The sequence below is a fragment of the Nicotiana tabacum genome, chromosome 21 (assembly GCF_000715075.1).
Source record: "Nicotiana tabacum cultivar K326 chromosome 21, ASM71507v2, whole genome shotgun sequence".
Taxonomy (NCBI): Eukaryota; Viridiplantae; Streptophyta; class Magnoliopsida; order Solanales; family Solanaceae; genus Nicotiana; species Nicotiana tabacum.
Window position 1 is genome coordinate 64641205 of NC_134100.1, and position 17753 is coordinate 64658957.

The 17753-nt window shown below is 42.6% G+C and overlaps 1 protein-coding gene across 1 annotated transcript; it reads right to left on the reverse strand.

The window, feature by feature from the left end:
• Positions 1-958: 958 nt before the first annotated feature.
• On the reverse strand, positions 959-3611 carry LOC142175261 (uncharacterized). The gene is made up of 2 exons (XM_075241846.1): positions 3477-3611; positions 959-1702 (listed from the first exon to the last, which is right to left on the reverse strand). The coding sequence occupies exons 1-2, from the start codon at positions 3609-3611 to the stop codon at positions 959-961; spliced, it is 879 nt and encodes a 292-aa protein (XP_075097947.1).
• Positions 3612-17753: the final 14142 nt, after the last annotated feature.

Below are 17753 nucleotides of genomic sequence, written 5' to 3' on the forward strand. Positions count from 1 at the left end.
AGATTTTCTTCAGAACCAACCGCCCTGGCGTGAATTGGCGAGGCTTCACTCTTTTGTTAAATACACTAGACATCCTGTTCTGGTATAGCTATCCATGACATACTACATCCATTCTTTTCTCATCAATGAGAATGAGATATTCTTGCCTGACGTGTATCCATTCTGCATCGTCCAAATTTGCTTCTTGAATGACTCTTAAAGACGGTATTTTGACTTCTGCGGGTATCACCGCTTCAGTGTCATATACCAACATGTATGGCATTGCCCCAATAAATGTTCTCATGGTAGTCCGGTAACCCAATAAAGCGAAAGCCAACTTCTCGTGCCATTGTCTGTAATTGTCCACTATCTTTCGCAGAATCCTCTTGATATTCCTGTTAGCTACCTCAACTTCCCTATTCATTTGTGGTATGTAAGCTTTGAAATTGCAGTGAACTATTCTGATCTTCTCTAAGATTCCCTCATGAGGTCGCCATTGAGGTTTATGTCATTGTCAGTGATGATAGACTCCGGTATCCCAAATCTGCAAACGATGTTGTTCCGGACAAAATCTGCCACTACCTTCTTCGTGATGACTTTGTAAGTAGATGTCTCGACCCATTTAGTGAAATAGTCGATGGCTACCAAAATGAAATGATGTCCGTTAGATGTTGCATGGTCTATGGGTCCTATCATGTCAATTCCCTAGGCGGTGATAGGCCAGGGCGAACCCATTACATTTAACTCATTTGGTGGAACCCTAATGAAATCTCCGTGAATCTGGCACTGGTGACACTTTTACACATAGCGGATGTTGTCTCTTTCCATAGTCATCCAAAAGTACCTAGCTCTCAAAATCTCCTTGGCTAACGTGAATCCATTTATGTGGGGTCCGCATGTCCTTGCATGTATTTCTTCCAACAATCTGGTTGCTTCAATGATGTCTACACCTCTCAGCAAGCCTAAATCTGGGGTCCTCCTATACAAGACTTCCCTGTTGAGGAAAATGTGGTTTGCCAACCTCCTGCGGGCTCGCTTTTTGACCATTAGTAGCATTTTTTGAGTATTCCTGGGTTGCGAGGAACTTCTTGATGTCGTGATACCAAGGTTTACCATCTGGTTCTTCATCCACATGGAAGTAATAGGCATGTTGATCCTTGATTTCTACCTCGATAGGATCGATATAGTTCTTGTCTGGATGATGAATCATGGATAATAAAGTTATAAAGGCATCTGCGAACTCGTTCTGAATTCTAGGGACATGCCTGAACTCTATCTTCGTGAACTTCTTGCACAGCTCCTTCATGCAGTGGAGGTACGGTAGTATCTTGACATTACTGGATGACCATTCTCCTTGTACTTGGTGGATCAATAGATCAGAATCTCCTATGACCAAAAGTTCTTTGATGTTCATGTCGATTGCCATTCTGATTCCAAGGATGCATGCCCCGTATTCAACCATATTATTGGTACACGGGAATCTTATCTTTGCCAATGCTGGATAGTGTTGTCCAGATTTCGAAGTCAGGACTTCCCCAATCCTGACTCCTTTGAAGTTTGCTGCTCCATGGAAAAACATCCTCCATCCAGGGTATGATTCTGCAATATCATCCCTAACAAATAGTACTTTTTCATTGGGGAAATACGTGGTAAGTGGTTTGTAATCCCCATCCACTGGATTCTCGGCGAGGTGGTAAGCTAAAGCTTGTCCTTTGATAGACTTCTAAGTTATGTACACAATGTCAAATTCGTTGAGGAGAATTTTCCATTTAGCTAGATTTCCGTTAGGCATTGGCTTTTGAAAAATGTACTTGAGCGGATCGAGCCGAGATATTGGATGTGTGGTGTATGCCGATATGTAATGCCTTAGCTTCTGAGCAATCCAGATCAGAGCACAACAAGTGCGTTCTATCAAAGTATACTTGGCCTCGCATGGTGTGAGCTTCCTTCTTAAGTAGTAGATGGCCTGCTCCTTTCACCCAGTTTCGTCGTGTTGCCCAAACACACAACAAAAGGCATTGTCCAAGACTGACAAATAGAGCACAATGGTTTCCCTGGTTCAGGGGGAACCAATACTGGCGGGTTTGAAAGACACTCTTTGATTCTGTCGAAGGCTTTCTGACACTCCTTCGCCTATTTCGTGGCAGCATCCTTCTTTAGTAGCTTGAAAATAGGTTCGCAGATTACCGTGGACTGGGCTATGAAGTGACTGATGTAATTTAATCTTCCCAAGAAACTCATGACATCTTTCTTGCTCTTTGGTGGCGGTAATTCCTAGATGGATTTGATTTTTTATGGGTCCAGTTCTATCCCTTTCCTACTTACAATAAAACCCAATAGTTTTCTGGCAGGGACTCCGAACGCGCACTTTGCTGGATTCAGCTTCAAACTATACCTTCGCAGGCGTTCAAAAATTTCCCTCAAGTTGTACAAATGCTCTGAACTCTTTCGATATTTTATGATGACATCATCCACATACGCTTCTATCTCCTTATGAATCATGTCGTGAAAGAGGGTCGTCATGGCCCTCATGTAGGTGGTGCCGACATTCTTGAGACTGAACAACATGTGGTGAAAGCTGTCTTCTCTGCATCTTCCTCGTGCATTACGATTTGGTGGTATCCAGCAAAACAATCCACAAACGACTGCAATTCATGCTTTGCACAATTGTTGATGAGAATGTGGATATTTGGCAAGGGGAAATCGTCATTTGGACTAGCTTTGTTGAGATCTCGGTAATCCACACATATTCTGATCTTTCCGTCCTTCTTGGGCACTGGGATGATGTTGGCCAACCAACTTGGATAGTTGGTGACCCTCACCACATTTGCTTCTATTTGTTTGGTCACCTCTTCCTTTATCATCAAACTTAAATCGGGTTTGAACTTCCTGGGCTTCTACTTGACCGGAGGTTTGGTAGGGTCAGTGGGTAGTCGATGCAATACAATATCAATTCTTAATCCTGGAATGTTTTCATAGGACTATGAGAACACGTCGACGTACTATCGGAGGAGCTCAATCATTTTTTCCTTTTGCTCGGCTTCTAGGTGAAGGCTAATTCTGGTTTCTTTCACGTCTTCTTCGCTTTCAAGATTAACTACTTCTGTTTCTTCGAGGTTGGGATTTTCTGACTCTCCAGCTCTTCAATCTCCTACGGTAGATTGTTTGGCATAATACTCTTGTCATATTCCTCGTAATCTGAATCGTTGCGCTCAGCAATTTAGTTATATGTCATAATCGTGGAACACGGTTTTTTATTGCTTTGATTACTGAAAAGAAAAGCTAGGTATAAATAAAGAAGTAAAAGTATAGTTGAGATATTTAGGAAAAAGATTCTTTTTATATCATCAAAAGGGGAATGTCTTAAGCATTCACAAGAGGCAAATGACAAAAAGGTATATACACGGTACATACCTCAATTGACCGTGCTCTTTTCAAAAGAAGACTTTTACAGTTCCATACTACCAAGACTCATGGAGAACCAAAGATGGACTGACTGTCCAATTCTGCAGCTCTTCTCCTAGTTCGGCATCCCTAATAGTCGGTGTCTTGATGTCAGTTCCTTCACAACATTCTTCAATTATATTCACGAACAACTTTCCCATCTCGTCGATGATATCATCTTCGGGCATTGAACTCTATCCTAGACTTGCAACATTCTCTGGCACAAAAACCTTTTCCTCGGAGCTAACGATGTGAGTTTTCCCTTCTGGAGGCTGATATCCTATGCCGGCCCTTCCTTTCTGCCTACTGTGTTCAATTGGCTCTGTGTTCCCATCTGAATTGGATCCTAATCCTGTTCATGGCCTGTATCTGTATTTCATCATTTCCCTCACAGATTCTGTTCAGTTTCCTCCTCCTCAATACTCTACATGATTTCTACAGCATGGAAAGTGACTCCATCTAGTCCCTCAATGAATGGGACTATACCCCACTTGCCGTAGACCACGATCTCCTGGCATCCCCACTCGAAATTTATGCATTGGTGCAAGGTAGATGGCATGGCCCCTGCCATATGTATCCAGGGCCTGCCTTGCAGCAATTTGTAAGAAGAGGAAATGTCTATCACTTGAAATAATACTGGAAAGTATACCGACCCAATTTTCAAGACTAGATAAATTTCTCCAATAACATCCTTTTGCGAACCGTCAAAAACCCTCACCCTTACGTGGCTTTCCTTGACCTCCCTCAAATTAATTATCAACTCCTGCAGGGTGGAGAGTGGGTAAATATTGACTCCTAATCCTCCGTCGACCAACACTCAAGATACCACTTTGTCCCCACATTTGACAGTGATATGAAGAACCTTGTTGTGACTTGCGCCTCGACAGGAAGCTCGTCTCTTCTGAAAGTGATCATGTTTCCTTCTACCATTTTCCCAATTGTCGCAGCCAATTACTTGCTGGTGGTATTACTTGGTACACTTACCCCACTTAGTACTTTCAACAAAGCGTCCTTATGGCTGTCAGAGCTCATCAGTAGATCCATGATGGATATCTGCGTTGTAGGTTTCTTTAACTGTTCTTCTACAGAATACTCTTTACTTGACATCCTTTTCCAAAAATCTGTGGCTTCTGGGTATGTTATGTTCCTTCTTGGAATTTGTTCTCTCCCTGGATTTCCTCAATTGACCTCTTCAGGGGTGTAGCATCTCCCATACCTAGTCATACCATGGGTTGCGGCAGAGTCTGTCATTTTGGCTTTTCCCTTTTGCTGATAGGTCCATAGGACAGTTTTGTATTCTCAATCTTCTTCACTCTGAGTAGCATCAACAAGCTGCTGTGGATATGTTTGAACTATCACTGTAGGCTTTAGTTGTACTGTAATGATGGGAGCCTTTTTAGGAGGGATCGTTGTGGCTTCTGCATTTCTGATAGTGATAATTGTTCCCTTCAGGTCATATTCTTCGTCCAATGTGATCATGTTGGCTCCCTGGTTTCGATGATTTGGTAATGGGTTGCAGTTCACATTAGGCGGTGTTGGATCAAGGTTTCATTTTCATTTTTCAATTTAAAACAGTCTTCAGTATCGTGCCCCGACACATTGGAATGATACACGCATCTCATGGTAAATCTGCAATGCAACCACCACATCCTCTAACCAAGATATACCCTCTCTGCTCGAGAAGGCCAGTTCTTCTTATTCTTCGTTAATCCAGATGTAGTACTCGGGGTGCACCATGAATTTTGACCCATAGGCACTGTTACCAGGTCATTCCATTCTTCTTGCAGTTTCCTTATCCTGGGAATTGGAATCTAGCCATTGTAATCATCCTCGTACAGCACCGTCTGAGGACCCACAGAGGTGAGTACGGCTGAATGTCTTCTAATCCGATCAACTCAATGAAGTACCTTTGGGGAGTCCTCAAGATTGCTCTTCCATCTAACCAGGAGAGTTTCCAGTTGATCCATTCTCCTGTCAGATTGGTCAGTCTTTCCCTTCATTCTTCTTTCCTATGTGGGGAGATCCAGTGTCTCATTCTTTCATTATGGTTGCTGATCATATTACTGACACCCATGAAGTAGTCAATAGTAGCCTCCCGCTAGAAGAAGTGTTCAATAGCCCAAATCTGCAGCACCAAGTTGCATCCTTTGAAGAAATTGTATCCTCGTGCACAGGCGGATAAAACTCTCAGCATCTTGGCCAACACCATCGGTACCAAATTGGATTGAAGATTGCCTCGGAAGGTTGCCAGGACCACTGGTAACAGGTTGATGTTTATGCGACCCCTTCACCGTGGGAAGACCAATTGTAACGACCCGACCAGTTGTTTTGAGCTCTAACACATCATTTGGTGATTTAAGGCCATGAGCAGCTTCACTTCAGGTATTATGACTTGTACGCATGGTCGGAATTAAATTTCGGGAAGCTTGGAGTTGCTTTGAAAAGAGAATTCTAATTTCGGAAGCCTTAAGTTGGAGGAATTGATTAAAGTGTGATTTTTGAGTAAACAACCTCGAAACTGGGATTTGAAGGTTCTAACAGGCTCGTATGATGATATTGGACTTGGGCGTATGTCCGGATCGGGTTTAGGATGACCCGGGAGCGTTTCGACGCCTATTGTAGAAGTTGGCATTTTGGAAGAATTTCATAAAAATTGGGTTGAAGTGTATTTCAATGTTATCGATGTTTGTTTGGGATTCAGAGTATAGGAATAGCTCCGTATGGTGATTCTGGTATTGGGAGTGCGTACGAAAGTGAATTCGGAGGTCCGTATGTCATTTCGGGGTCATTTGGCGGAAGACAGAAATCTTAAGATTTATGAGAAGTTTGACTAGGAGTGGAATTTTTGATATCGGAGTCGGATTCCGATTCTGGAAGTTGGAGTAGGTCTGTAATGTCGAATGTGACTTGTGTGCAAAATTTGAAGTCAATCGAACGTGATTTGATAGGTTTCGGTATCGAATGTAGAAGTTTGAAGTTCTAAAGTTCATTAAGCTCGAATTGGGGTGCGATTCATGATTTTAACATTGTTTGATGTTTATTTGAGGCCTCGAGCAAGTTTGTGTTATGTTATGGGACAGGTTGGTGTGATTGGACGGGGTCTTGGGGGCCTCGGGTGTGTTTCGGGGTGGTTTCAGATCGAATTTAGATGAAAAGTTGTTGCTGGTGTTGTCTTTCGCGAACGCGGGTGAAAGGGCGCGATCGCGAAGAAGGATTTCCTGGGCTGGTAATTTTTGCCCTACCCGAACACGGTGAGGGGCATGCGAACGCGTAGGTAGGCCTGGCAGTGCTTCACGAACACGGAAGCCCAACCGCGAACGCAAAAAGAAGATGAGTGGGCGGGGCCTGGAGCAGTTGGCCTTCGCGAACGCGGCTGGTGGAACGCGAACGCGAACGCGAAGGGTGGTGTTCTCAAATGTCTGTGAACGCGACCAAGATGACGTGAACGCGAAGAGGAAATTAGAGGCAGTGTTTCTTTGGCCTTTGCGATCGTAATGGTCTTTCCGCGATCGCGAAGGAGGTCGCCTGGGCAGTGGGGTCTTAAAAATGGGAGTTTGGCCATTTTCATTTCATTTTCCTCCATGGGAGCTGACCTAGGAGCGATTTTGGAGCACCACTTTCATCATCAAGCACGAGGTAAGTGATTTCTACCACTTGAGAGTTAAATATATGAATTTAGGCTTGAAAATTCATGGAAATTGATAGAAATTTGGGATTTTGAAGAAAAACCTAAAAATTGGTATTCTTGGATTTTGATCATGAATTTGGGCATGAAATTGAGAATAAATTATATATTTGAGTTCGTAGTGCTATGGGTAGTTCTTGTCTTCAAAAATATTTGGAATCCGAGCACGTGGACCCAAGAGTTTCTTTATCGATTTTTCGAGCGGAGTTGGAAATTATTTTAAATTGATTAATTATGAGTATTAGAGTATATTTTGATTGGGTTGCATCTTATTTGACTAGTTTTGGATCGGCGGTCACCAGTTTGAGGTGTTAGGGCAGTGTTGGAGCCGGTTGTGGAATGTCAGAGTGAGGTAAGTCTCCTGTCTAACTCTGTGAGGGGAAAACTACCCCTAGGTGGTATATTTTATGTGTACAACTTATTGCGGGGACTACGTATGCACGCGGTGACGAGAGTCCGTACGTAGTTAGATTCATGTTATTGTCCGGGTAGACTTTGGTTCACACCATGCTGTACTTGTACTATAGGGATTATCCTTGCTTGTTTAATTCCTTATTTTACATTTCTACTTGAGACTAGACTTGCTATTGTAGAGACTTCACGATTTCACCAAATAACTTTACTCCTCCTACGGCATGTTTCCATGATATATATATATATACACTTCATTGAAAGGTTTTTATTAAAGAAATTGCAACTCACACATTTATTCGTGAGTGCGGTCATGGACCCGTCAAAGATTCTTGTTCTAATGGGATCGGGTCGTTCGCCTCGGGAGGATTATATATTTCACTCTTATGGGATCGGGCCGATCGCCTCGGCAGGATTTATGTACCACACTCTCATGGGAGCGGGCCGTTCGCCTCGGCAGTTTAATAAATGTATCTATGGTTTGGGCCGTTCGACCCTCGACAGTGCACAATTTAAATATTTATGTTGGTTCGGGCCATACGCCTCGGCATTTCCTATATCATATCCTCATGGAATCATGCATAATATTTGGCAAGAAGCCAGTGATTCTGCGAGTTTTCCCGATTTGAGTTATGATAATCCATATGATGAGATCCACTATATCTATATATATGCTCCGGTTAAGGAGGGAATTTCTAATAGAGAGCTTGAGTTCCTCGTAAAGAGGGGGATCTGTACCATGTGATTTATACTTTTTTATCTCATTTATATACTCTGCCTCATATTTACTTACCTCTTTACTGTACCTGATGTTATTGGACCACTCGTTAGTGTCGATGTCGACCTCTCATCACTACTCCTCTGGGGTTAGGCTAGATACTTACTAGGTACACATTGATTACATACTCATACTACACTTGCTGTACATTTTCTGCAGGTACATATGTGACTAGTGGCCTTGTAAGAGCAGAGGCATGTATGCATGCGGGGACTTATGTGAGCTACATTCCATATTATGAACCGCAGCCGGCAGAGTCTCCTTTAGAGTATTTATATTTCTCCTATCAAAATTTGTATTCTGGACAAATATTGTATTTTATTTTACATTCCTAGTTGATGCTCATGCACTTGTGACACCGGGTTTTGGGGTGATTATGGGTTGTTCTGTATTGAAATTATTAAAAATATTATTATTTACACTGTGAATTCCATCTTTTACTATTTAATTGAAGGAAAATATGACTTCAAAAATATTAAAATGAGAACCAAATTAAGTATTTATTTTTGGCTTGCCTGACAGCGGTGTCCGGCGCTATCACGACCTTTAATGGATTTTGAGTCGTGACAACATGGTATCAGAGTACTAGGTTCACTTAGGTCTCATGAGTCATGGGCGAATCTAGTAGAGTCTTGCGGATCTGTACGGAGATGTCTGTACTTATCTTCGAGAGGCTATAGGACTGTTAGGAGTACTTCCCTTTCTTGATTCCTCATCGTGCGATTTGATTCCTTTGAGGCTTATGCCTTTATATCCTTCCTACTCATTCTTATACGATGTTCAGCGCTCGTGTCATTTGGGCATCGAGGAGTTGTAGTGGTACTACAGACGTGGGCAGGATGTTTCTCCCTACGCATTCGAGCAAGTTATTATTGTCTTCTTGTGGAAGGGTGTTCTGTCATTTCGGCTCAGTAGCTGTATTTCTGATGGTTTTGAGGCTATGCGCAGGTTGCCATGGTGTTCGTAAGTTGTTATCGCAGAGTAATAAAGTAATGGTAGGGTGTTTGTTTATGTGTTGGGGCAGTAAATGACTTGAAAGGTGGTTTTTCTCAGTGCATGATTCAGAGGTTCAACATTCTATTTCTAGCAGAGGAAAGGCAATCGAACTATGAATGCTCAGGTTTGGGATAATGGAGTAATGAGACTTGGTATTTTCGAGCGTTGTGGAATTCTTAATTGTGATATGGTGTCATCGTCCTTGTTTAACACGTTAAGGTTCGCCGGTATTATGATCTTCATTAATTTGCCTTCGGGGCAGGGTAGTGCGAAATGGTGCCGGAGAAGCGGTTGTCAGAAATAATGGAGTGTAGCGGGTTTGGAATCTAATTGGTACTTCTAGTATTGATGGCTCGAGAAAGATGATATTCTAAGAGGTTTAGAGTTGGTGGCGACTCATGTGTTCGGATATTACAGAGATGGATTCGGGTTTGGAGCAACAATTGGGCAGTAAAGGACGAGAAAGTATACGTGGGAGGTGTCTTGCGGTGGTTGAATTATTAGGAGAATTCGAGGAGTTGCTTAAAGGAGAGGGTTTGACTAAAGTGGGAGAGTGGCAGAGTAGCATATGGATTCCGTGGTAGGATAGCCACACGCCGTGAGGGAATTGTGATGGGTAGTGACTAGGACCATGGATTTTATTTGGATGCAACATGACTTCGAGTTTGGAATGCGTTGTTAGACTTTTAGCTAATGTCAATAGGGAAGAAGGAACCTTGGCAGGTCCCAGGGTTATGTAATTGTAGCTTCAAGCTAAGTGGGAGAGCCCCACCATCTATGATTGGATTGCATAGTTGTCAACTTGTGCGGTTTCTGGTTATCGGTGTATTGAGGGGGGGGGGGGGTTATTACGACTAAGGAAAGAAAATGTCAGTGGTAATTTGAGCAAAGGATTTGAGGAATGTGTGCTATCTTGGACCTTATCGGTTCATGTTCAGGTTTTGGGAAGACCTAGGGTCTATGCTTCATGTAGATGTAATGTATAAGGAGAGCAATTTAGTCGGTTGCTTCTTTGAGAGGGTGTTCATGTGCTGGCAGGGCCTTGGAGTTTGATTATATTCGAGGACAAGTCAGAGTGGGTGACTCTCAACAATGGTCCTAGTAGGTTCTAAATTTAAGGTGCGGTGCCTAAGGATTTCGAGTTCGTGGTATGGTTAAGTATCGAGTTTTGGCAGCGGATTATGGAAAAGGGGACTTGGAATGTTCTATGTTGTCTACAGTCTGCGGTGCAGCATTGGAGGAATGGAAGAAAATAACTTCGGATTCATGGAAGAATTATCAGAATGGGTGTACCCATTGAAGATGCGAATATGCGCACAAGTAAAGTATGTGATGGTTCGTGGGTTTTGAGACAACATGGTCTCGTAAAATAAGGTCACTCCGAATGAGTGCGGATTTGGGTTTGTTATATTTTAAATGGAGCTATTATTATTATTCCTAAGGCAAGTACTGAGTAAATTAGAAGAAGTCAGATCAGTTAGCAATGGTTGAAATGGCAGGACGATGGCAATGATCAGTTCCTTCAGCGTGTTGAGTTATGCATGTGAATTGTGGCGGTCCACGCGAGGCTTGACGGCCGCCGTAATTGATTTATTTGGAGGAATTCGATTATTAAGGCCTGTTATGTATCGATGGATCCCGGAAGAGTTATGGTGGTTTAGACCACAACTTGAGGTTTGTATTTTCTACGGTTATAGGAATTCAGTTGCGTATGGCAATGGTTCTCCTGAAATGAGTTAAGTAAAAGGTTGCTATGTGATGGAGTGTTTAGTCAATTAGTGGATCAGGAGTCTTGATGGAATTCTCGTACTCTCGTGTAGTGGCATGTTAAGTGCAGTGAGCGGCAGGGGAACTGGAAGCTGAGGATTAAGGTTACAATTTGGTATCAACAAGAATGTCAAGAGCCCGGATGAGCAGGAAAGAATTCAGTCTTTAGCGTCACCCAAGATCGGTGTCATGGGGAAGAGGCTTTGTGTATGGACTTGTATATTTTTGACTCACTCTACAGAATTAGAACGGTTAGTGGTATGGATGTGCGGACCTTGCTACCTAAGCGGAATGGTCGTGGGAGCATGCCCCACGAGGAGATTTGTATAAGTGTGACATGTCAGTCACTTGATTGTTAAAGATTGAGACCGAATGTGGAGGTCACGGTAATATCGCAAGTGCGAGAATTTATGCCTGAAAGGCATTCTATTCCTTGGGTTGTGGATCATGTGAGTTCGTTTCGGATTTGATGGCTGTTCTTATGAGTTGTGAATAGGTCATTGTGGGTCCTTGAAGGGTTATTAGCACAGTGCGGTACGATCAGAATCGGCTTGAGGTCTGTGGATGGATATAAATATGAATATGGGCTCTATATCAGGCCGGATGTATTCATTTTAGCATAGCGTTGTTTTTAGAGGGGCCTTCGGGCCTTTGATGATGTTTATGTTGTCGGCCCTTCCGTGTATCCTATATTATGCCAGCTGGGTTGTGAGGTGGTTTGATTATTCGCACTTGTATTGAGATCCCGTGTAATTGGTGGTGTTGTGAGAGCAGGATGGCTCTCGAGATACGGGTCATTTATTGCATAGTAGTTGTACTTGAGTTTCGTAGCGTATGGCGCTACCCGTCTCCCCAGGATTTGTATTATGCACTTGGCGTGGTTATGGTTGATATTCGGGCATTTTATGAGTATAAGCGTTACAGCTCGATGTGTGTTTTCTTTAGATTATTATTTTGGTTGGATCGGGTGGCACGCCGCCACAGATATGTTGTTTGGATCGGGTGGCATGCCGCCACGGGTATCATGGTTGGATCGGGTTGCACGCCGCAATGGTATCATGGTTAGATCGGGTTGCACGCCGCAATAGTGTGATGTTGAGTACAGTATCCCATATCTCCTATTGGATGTTTTGCTTCTCATTTTTCTGAGGAAGGTCCATAATATCTTTTTGGTTGTTTAAATTAGTTACATGGGTTGAGAAATTCTTTCCAGAGTTCATTTCCTTATGTATCACATTCGAGTTTGTAGCTTGTTGGCACATTGTGGCATCATATGAGACTTTTGGAAACGTCTGAGGTGCCTTAATGCCTGAGTAGCTTGTACTGGGTGAGACAAGATTATTGGACCTAGGATCAGTACGATCAGGTTTATATGAGGCACATTAAAGAGTAAATATCGATATTCAGTCAAGAATGAGGTAAGGGTTCTTGTCATGAGGAGAGACTCCATGAGTTGTGATTCGGCAGGTAGTTATGAGTTTCTATACATCCTTTCTGTCGTGGCAATGTTGCGAGAGCTGGGACGGGACTTATATGCTTCATGAGGTGCGTTTCGGGCATCAGATTCGTGGAATTTCGGCTGTTGTTGTCAGGGGATGTCATTATGGACATGTGAATAATGCGGTGCATGGTGTGAATTCGGTAAGCATATACAATCATGTATGGGTACATCGTGTAGTGATGGGTACAGTGTTCGTATGTTGGGAACAGACCTCGTAGAGAATTTCAGATGTTGGAATTTGGCTCTAAGGCTTATTTGACTAGATAAAAGGGAGGATTTTCAGGTTTGCTCGAGCTAATATGCTCAACTGGGTCGTGGAGGCACGGGTAGGTGCACGAGGTGTTAAACAATGATTTTAGACAACTCCAGAGCAGTTCTTAGCACGTTCGAGGACGAACGTATGTTTAAGTGGGAGAGAATGTAACAACCCGACCGGTCGTTTTGAGCTCTAATGCGTTGTTCGGCGGTTTGAGGCCATGAGCAGCTTCACTTCGTACGCGTGGTCGGAATTGAATTTCAGGAAGTTCGGAGTTGATTTGGAAAGAGAATTCTAATTTCGGAAGTCTTAAGTTGGAGGAATTGATTAAAGTGTGATTTTTGAGTAAAGGAGCTCGGAACTGGGATTCGAAGGTTCCAACAGGTTCATATGATGATATTGGATGTGAGCATATGTCCGGATCAGGTTTTGGATGACCTGGGAGCATTTCGGCGCCTATTGTAGAAGTTGGCATTTTGGAAGAATTTAATAGAAATTGGGTTGAAGTGTATTTCAATGTTATTGATGTCCGTTTGGGATTTTGAGTCTGGGAATAGCTCCGTAATTTGGATCGCATCCGGAAGTGGATTTGGAGGTCCGTATGTCATTTCGGGGTCATTTGGCGGAAGTTAGAAATTTAAAGGTTTATGAGACATTTGACGGAGAGTGAACTTTTTGATATCGGGGTCGGATTCCGATTCCGGTAGTTGGAGTAGGTCCATAATGTAGAATGTGACTTGTGTGCAGAATTTGAAGTCAATCGAACGTGAATTGATAGGTTTCAGCATCGAATGTAGAAGTTTGAAGTTTTAAAGTTCATTAAGCTCGAATTGGGGTGCGATTCATGATTTCGATGTTGTCTGATGTGATTTGAGGCTTCGAGCAAATTTATGTTATCTTATAGGACAGGTTGGTGTGATTGGATGGGGTCCCGGGGGCCTCGAGTGTGTTTCAGGGTGGTTTCGGATCGAATTTGGATGAAAAGCTGTTGCTAGTTTGCTGATGCTGGTGTTGTCTCTCGCGAACGCGTGTGAAGGGGTGCGATCGCGAAGAAAGATTTCCTGGGCTGGTGATTTTTGCCCTACGCGAATGCGGTGAGGGGCCTCTAAACGCGTAGGTGGTCCTGGCAGTGCTTCGCGAACGCGAAGGCCCAACCGCGAACGCGAAGAAGAGATGAGGGAGCGGGACCTGGAGCAGTTGGCCTTCGCGAACGCGGCTGGTGGAACGCGAATGCGAACACGAAGGGTGGCGGTCTCAAATGTTCGCGAACGCAACCAAGATGATGCGAATGCGAAGGGTGGTGGTCTCAAATGTTCGCGAACGCGACCATGATGACGGGAACGCGAAGAGGAGATTGGAGGCAGTGTTTATTTGGCTTTCGCGATCGCAATGGTCTTTCCACGATCGCGAAGGAGGTCGCCTAGGAACTGAGGTCTTAAAAATGGGAGTATGGCCATTTGCATTTCATTTTCCTCCATGGGAGCCGACCTAGGAGCAATTTTGGAGCATCACTTTCATCACCAAGCATGAGGTAAGTGATTTCTACCACTTGTGAGTTAAATATACGAATTTAGGCTTGAAAGTTTATGGAAATTTATAGAAATTTGGGATTTTGAAGAAAAACCTAGAAATTGGTATTCTTGGATTTTGATCACGATTTTGGACATGAAATTGAGAATAAATATATATTTGAGTTCGTAATGCTATGGGTAGTGCTTGTCTTCGAACATTTTCGGAATCCGGGCACGTGGACCCGAGGGTTGCTTTATCGATTTTTTGAGCGGAGTTGGAAATTGTTATAAATTGATTAATTATGAGTATTAGAGTATATTTTGATTGGGTTGCATCTTATTTGACTAGTTTTGGATCGGCGGTCACCAGTTTGAGGTGTTAGGGCAGTGTTGGAGTCGGTTGTGGAACGTCGGAGTGAGGTAAGTCTCCTGTCTAACTCTGTGAGGGGGAAGCTACCCCTAGGTGGTATATTTGATATGTACAACTTGTTGCAGGGACTACGTACGCACGCGGTGATGAGAGTCTGTGCGTAGCTAGATTCATGTTATTGTCCGGGTACACTTAGATTCACACCATGCTGTACTTGTACTATAGGGATTATCCATGCTTGTTTAATTCCTTATTTTACATTTCTACTTGAGACTAGACTTGCTATTGGAGAGACTTCACGATTTCACGATTAGTCACCGAATAACGCTACTCCTCCTACGACATCTTTCCGTGATATATATATATACTTTATTAAAAGGTTTGTATTAAAAAAATTGCAACTCACACATTTATTCGTGAGTGGGGTCAAGGACCTGTCAAAGCTTCTTATTCTAATGGGATCGGGTCGTTCGCCTCGGGAGGATTATATATTTCACTCTTATGGGATCGGGCCGATCGGCTCGGCAGGATTTATGTACCATACTCTCATGGGAGCGGGCCGTTCGCCTCAGCATTTTAATAGATGTATCTATGGTTCGGGCCGTTCGACCCTCGACAGTACACAATTTAAATATTTATGTTGGATCGGGCCGTACGCCTCGGTATTTCCTATATCATATCCTCATGGAATCGTGCGTAATATTTGGCAAGAAGCCAGTGATTCTGTGAGTTTTTCCAATTTGAGTTATGACAATCTATCTGATGAGATCCACTATATCTATATATATGCTCCGGTTAAGGAGGGAATTTCTAGTGGAGAGCTTGAGTTCCTCGTAAAGAGGGGGATCTGTACCACGTGATTTATACTTGTTTGTCTCATTTATTTACTCTGTCTCATATTTACTTACCTCTTTACTGTACCTGATGTTATTGGACCACTAGTGAGTGTCGATATCGACCCCTCGTCACTACTCCTCCGGGGTTAGGCTAGATACTTACTGGGTACATATTGATTACGTACTCATACTACACTTGCTGCACATTTTTGTGCAAGTACATATATGACTAGTGGCCTTGTGAGAGTAGAGGCCTGTATGCATGCAGGGACTTACGTGAGTTGCATTCCATATTACGACCCGCAGCCGGCAGAGTCTCCTTCAGAGTATTTATATTTCTCATGTCCGAATTTGTATTACGAACATATGTTGTATTTTATTTTACATTCCTAGTTGATGCTCATGCACTTGTGACACCGGGTTTTGGGGTGATTATGTGTTGTTCTGTATTGAAATTATTAAAAATATTATTATTTACACTGTGAATTCCATCTTTTACTATTTAATTGAAGGAAAATATGACTCCAAGAATATTAAAATGAGAACTAAATTAAGTATTTATTTTTGGCTTGCCTGACAGCGGTGTCCGGCGCCATCACGACCTTTAATGGATTTTGGGTCATGACACTAATAATCCTAACAGTGACATTGCCAAAGTGATAGGCCCGAGGCTCTCCCATGTCGCCTGGTCATATTGGAATTCCCCTGAGTACCACTCGTAGCTCTCACGGTGCCCAAACCTGTCGAACATCTGGTCGAGGCTCACCCACCCGTCCTCGATACTTTTGAGACTTCTGCTATTGGTAAGACCTAAAGCATCCAAGAACCGATACCCGGGCATAGTAATTGGTAGCACTAGCTTTCTTCCGTTGAATGGAAACTCCGTAAAACTCATGAATTCCTACAATGGCGGTACCTGCTCATAGTCGGCAAATTTAAACACCACTTTAGCTGGATCCCAAAATTCTATCAACAGGTAATGAGCACACTGTCTGCTCGGATATTCATCAATGCAATTAATTCCCCTAGGTGCATCCGAACTTCGTCTCCGTGTTACCGACAAATATTCTTCCACCACTGTTTCAGCTTATGTGGTGCTCCCATTACATGCTAATTTCAGGGATGTTCTGGTTGATTTCCATTTTCTGAGGTGGGTAGAAGAAAATATATTTGGGTAAGTGTTTGCTTCGGATCCGTAAGTGTCTTATCATATTTGTTTGTCTTTCCACAAAAATTATGTCATTGGGGTACATGACCCGTTGATATTAGGGTGGCTTTCCTAATTGTGTGTTGGTGTCTGGGACTAACTCACCTAGGGTTTATGCAGTATGACCTATTTTACTAGAGTTGAGTATTTCCTACTTTTTAATTGGACTGAGAACTGTGAGAAGTTATGTCGGTTGACCTGACAAAGCCATTCTTTTAAACTAGAGAGTTTTGAAAAAAAAGGTTCGGAGGGGTGTAAAAGACAACCCTCTCGTGCCATTGTGTATGATCGTGTAAAGCCAAGACTCAATTGGAAGAGATGTGATGACATTATATATATAAAGCAATAACAAGCAAGGGTGTAGCAGCAATATAACAAAGTAATCATAGAGAGCAAGTAATTGTAAAGAGCAAATAAGGCATGTAAGCATGTAATTAAAATTTTGATCATAATCAAAGAAATGTACAAATAAATCTAGAAGCCAAATTAGTCTAAATCTGCTAAGATTAGAACCTAAGTGTGGTATTCCCCAATAGAGCTGTCATGTTGTTGCACCCTATTTTGCACTAGTCAAGACAGGATTCAACTTGTGTTTTTTCTATTGTTGATGAAAGAGAGTTGCCACCTAATATTTAAAGGTATACTAGGGTACCTATTTCATTATTGAGTCATATTCTTTATTGGTCTTCTAACCGGTGATATTATGGGTAAGAGTTCTTGTTCTTTTAAGGGGGAGGTGTTAGGCACCCCTTAAATTCTACCTGAGGTAGCTCCATAGAATTTAGACTAAGTTTGGGATCAATTATTTGTAAAAGGCGTTGATTAGTAATAGGGAAGGGTGCTTACTGTTCATCTAAGGATGATATTGACAGAAAGAATGCGGGGTCTTAAAGGGATATGAGTTTATGAAAGGGTTCATAAGAGATGTTAAAAGACTTTTGAAATTGGTACATAAGCAGTCTAGGTTTTATAAGTTTATAAAAGAGATTGAGTTATGAAAACACTTTGATCT

Excerpts from the sequence above, each read along its gene's own strand:
- LOC142175261 (XM_075241846.1), bottom strand. The coding sequence starts at position 3,611 with ATGCCCGAAGATGATATCATCGACGAGATGGGAAAGTTGTTCGTGAAT. Across the intron at positions 1,703-3,476 it reads AAGAGCTGCAGAATTGGACA|AAGTCTATCAAAGGACAAGC; the intron begins GTCAGTCCATCT and ends TACATAACTTAG.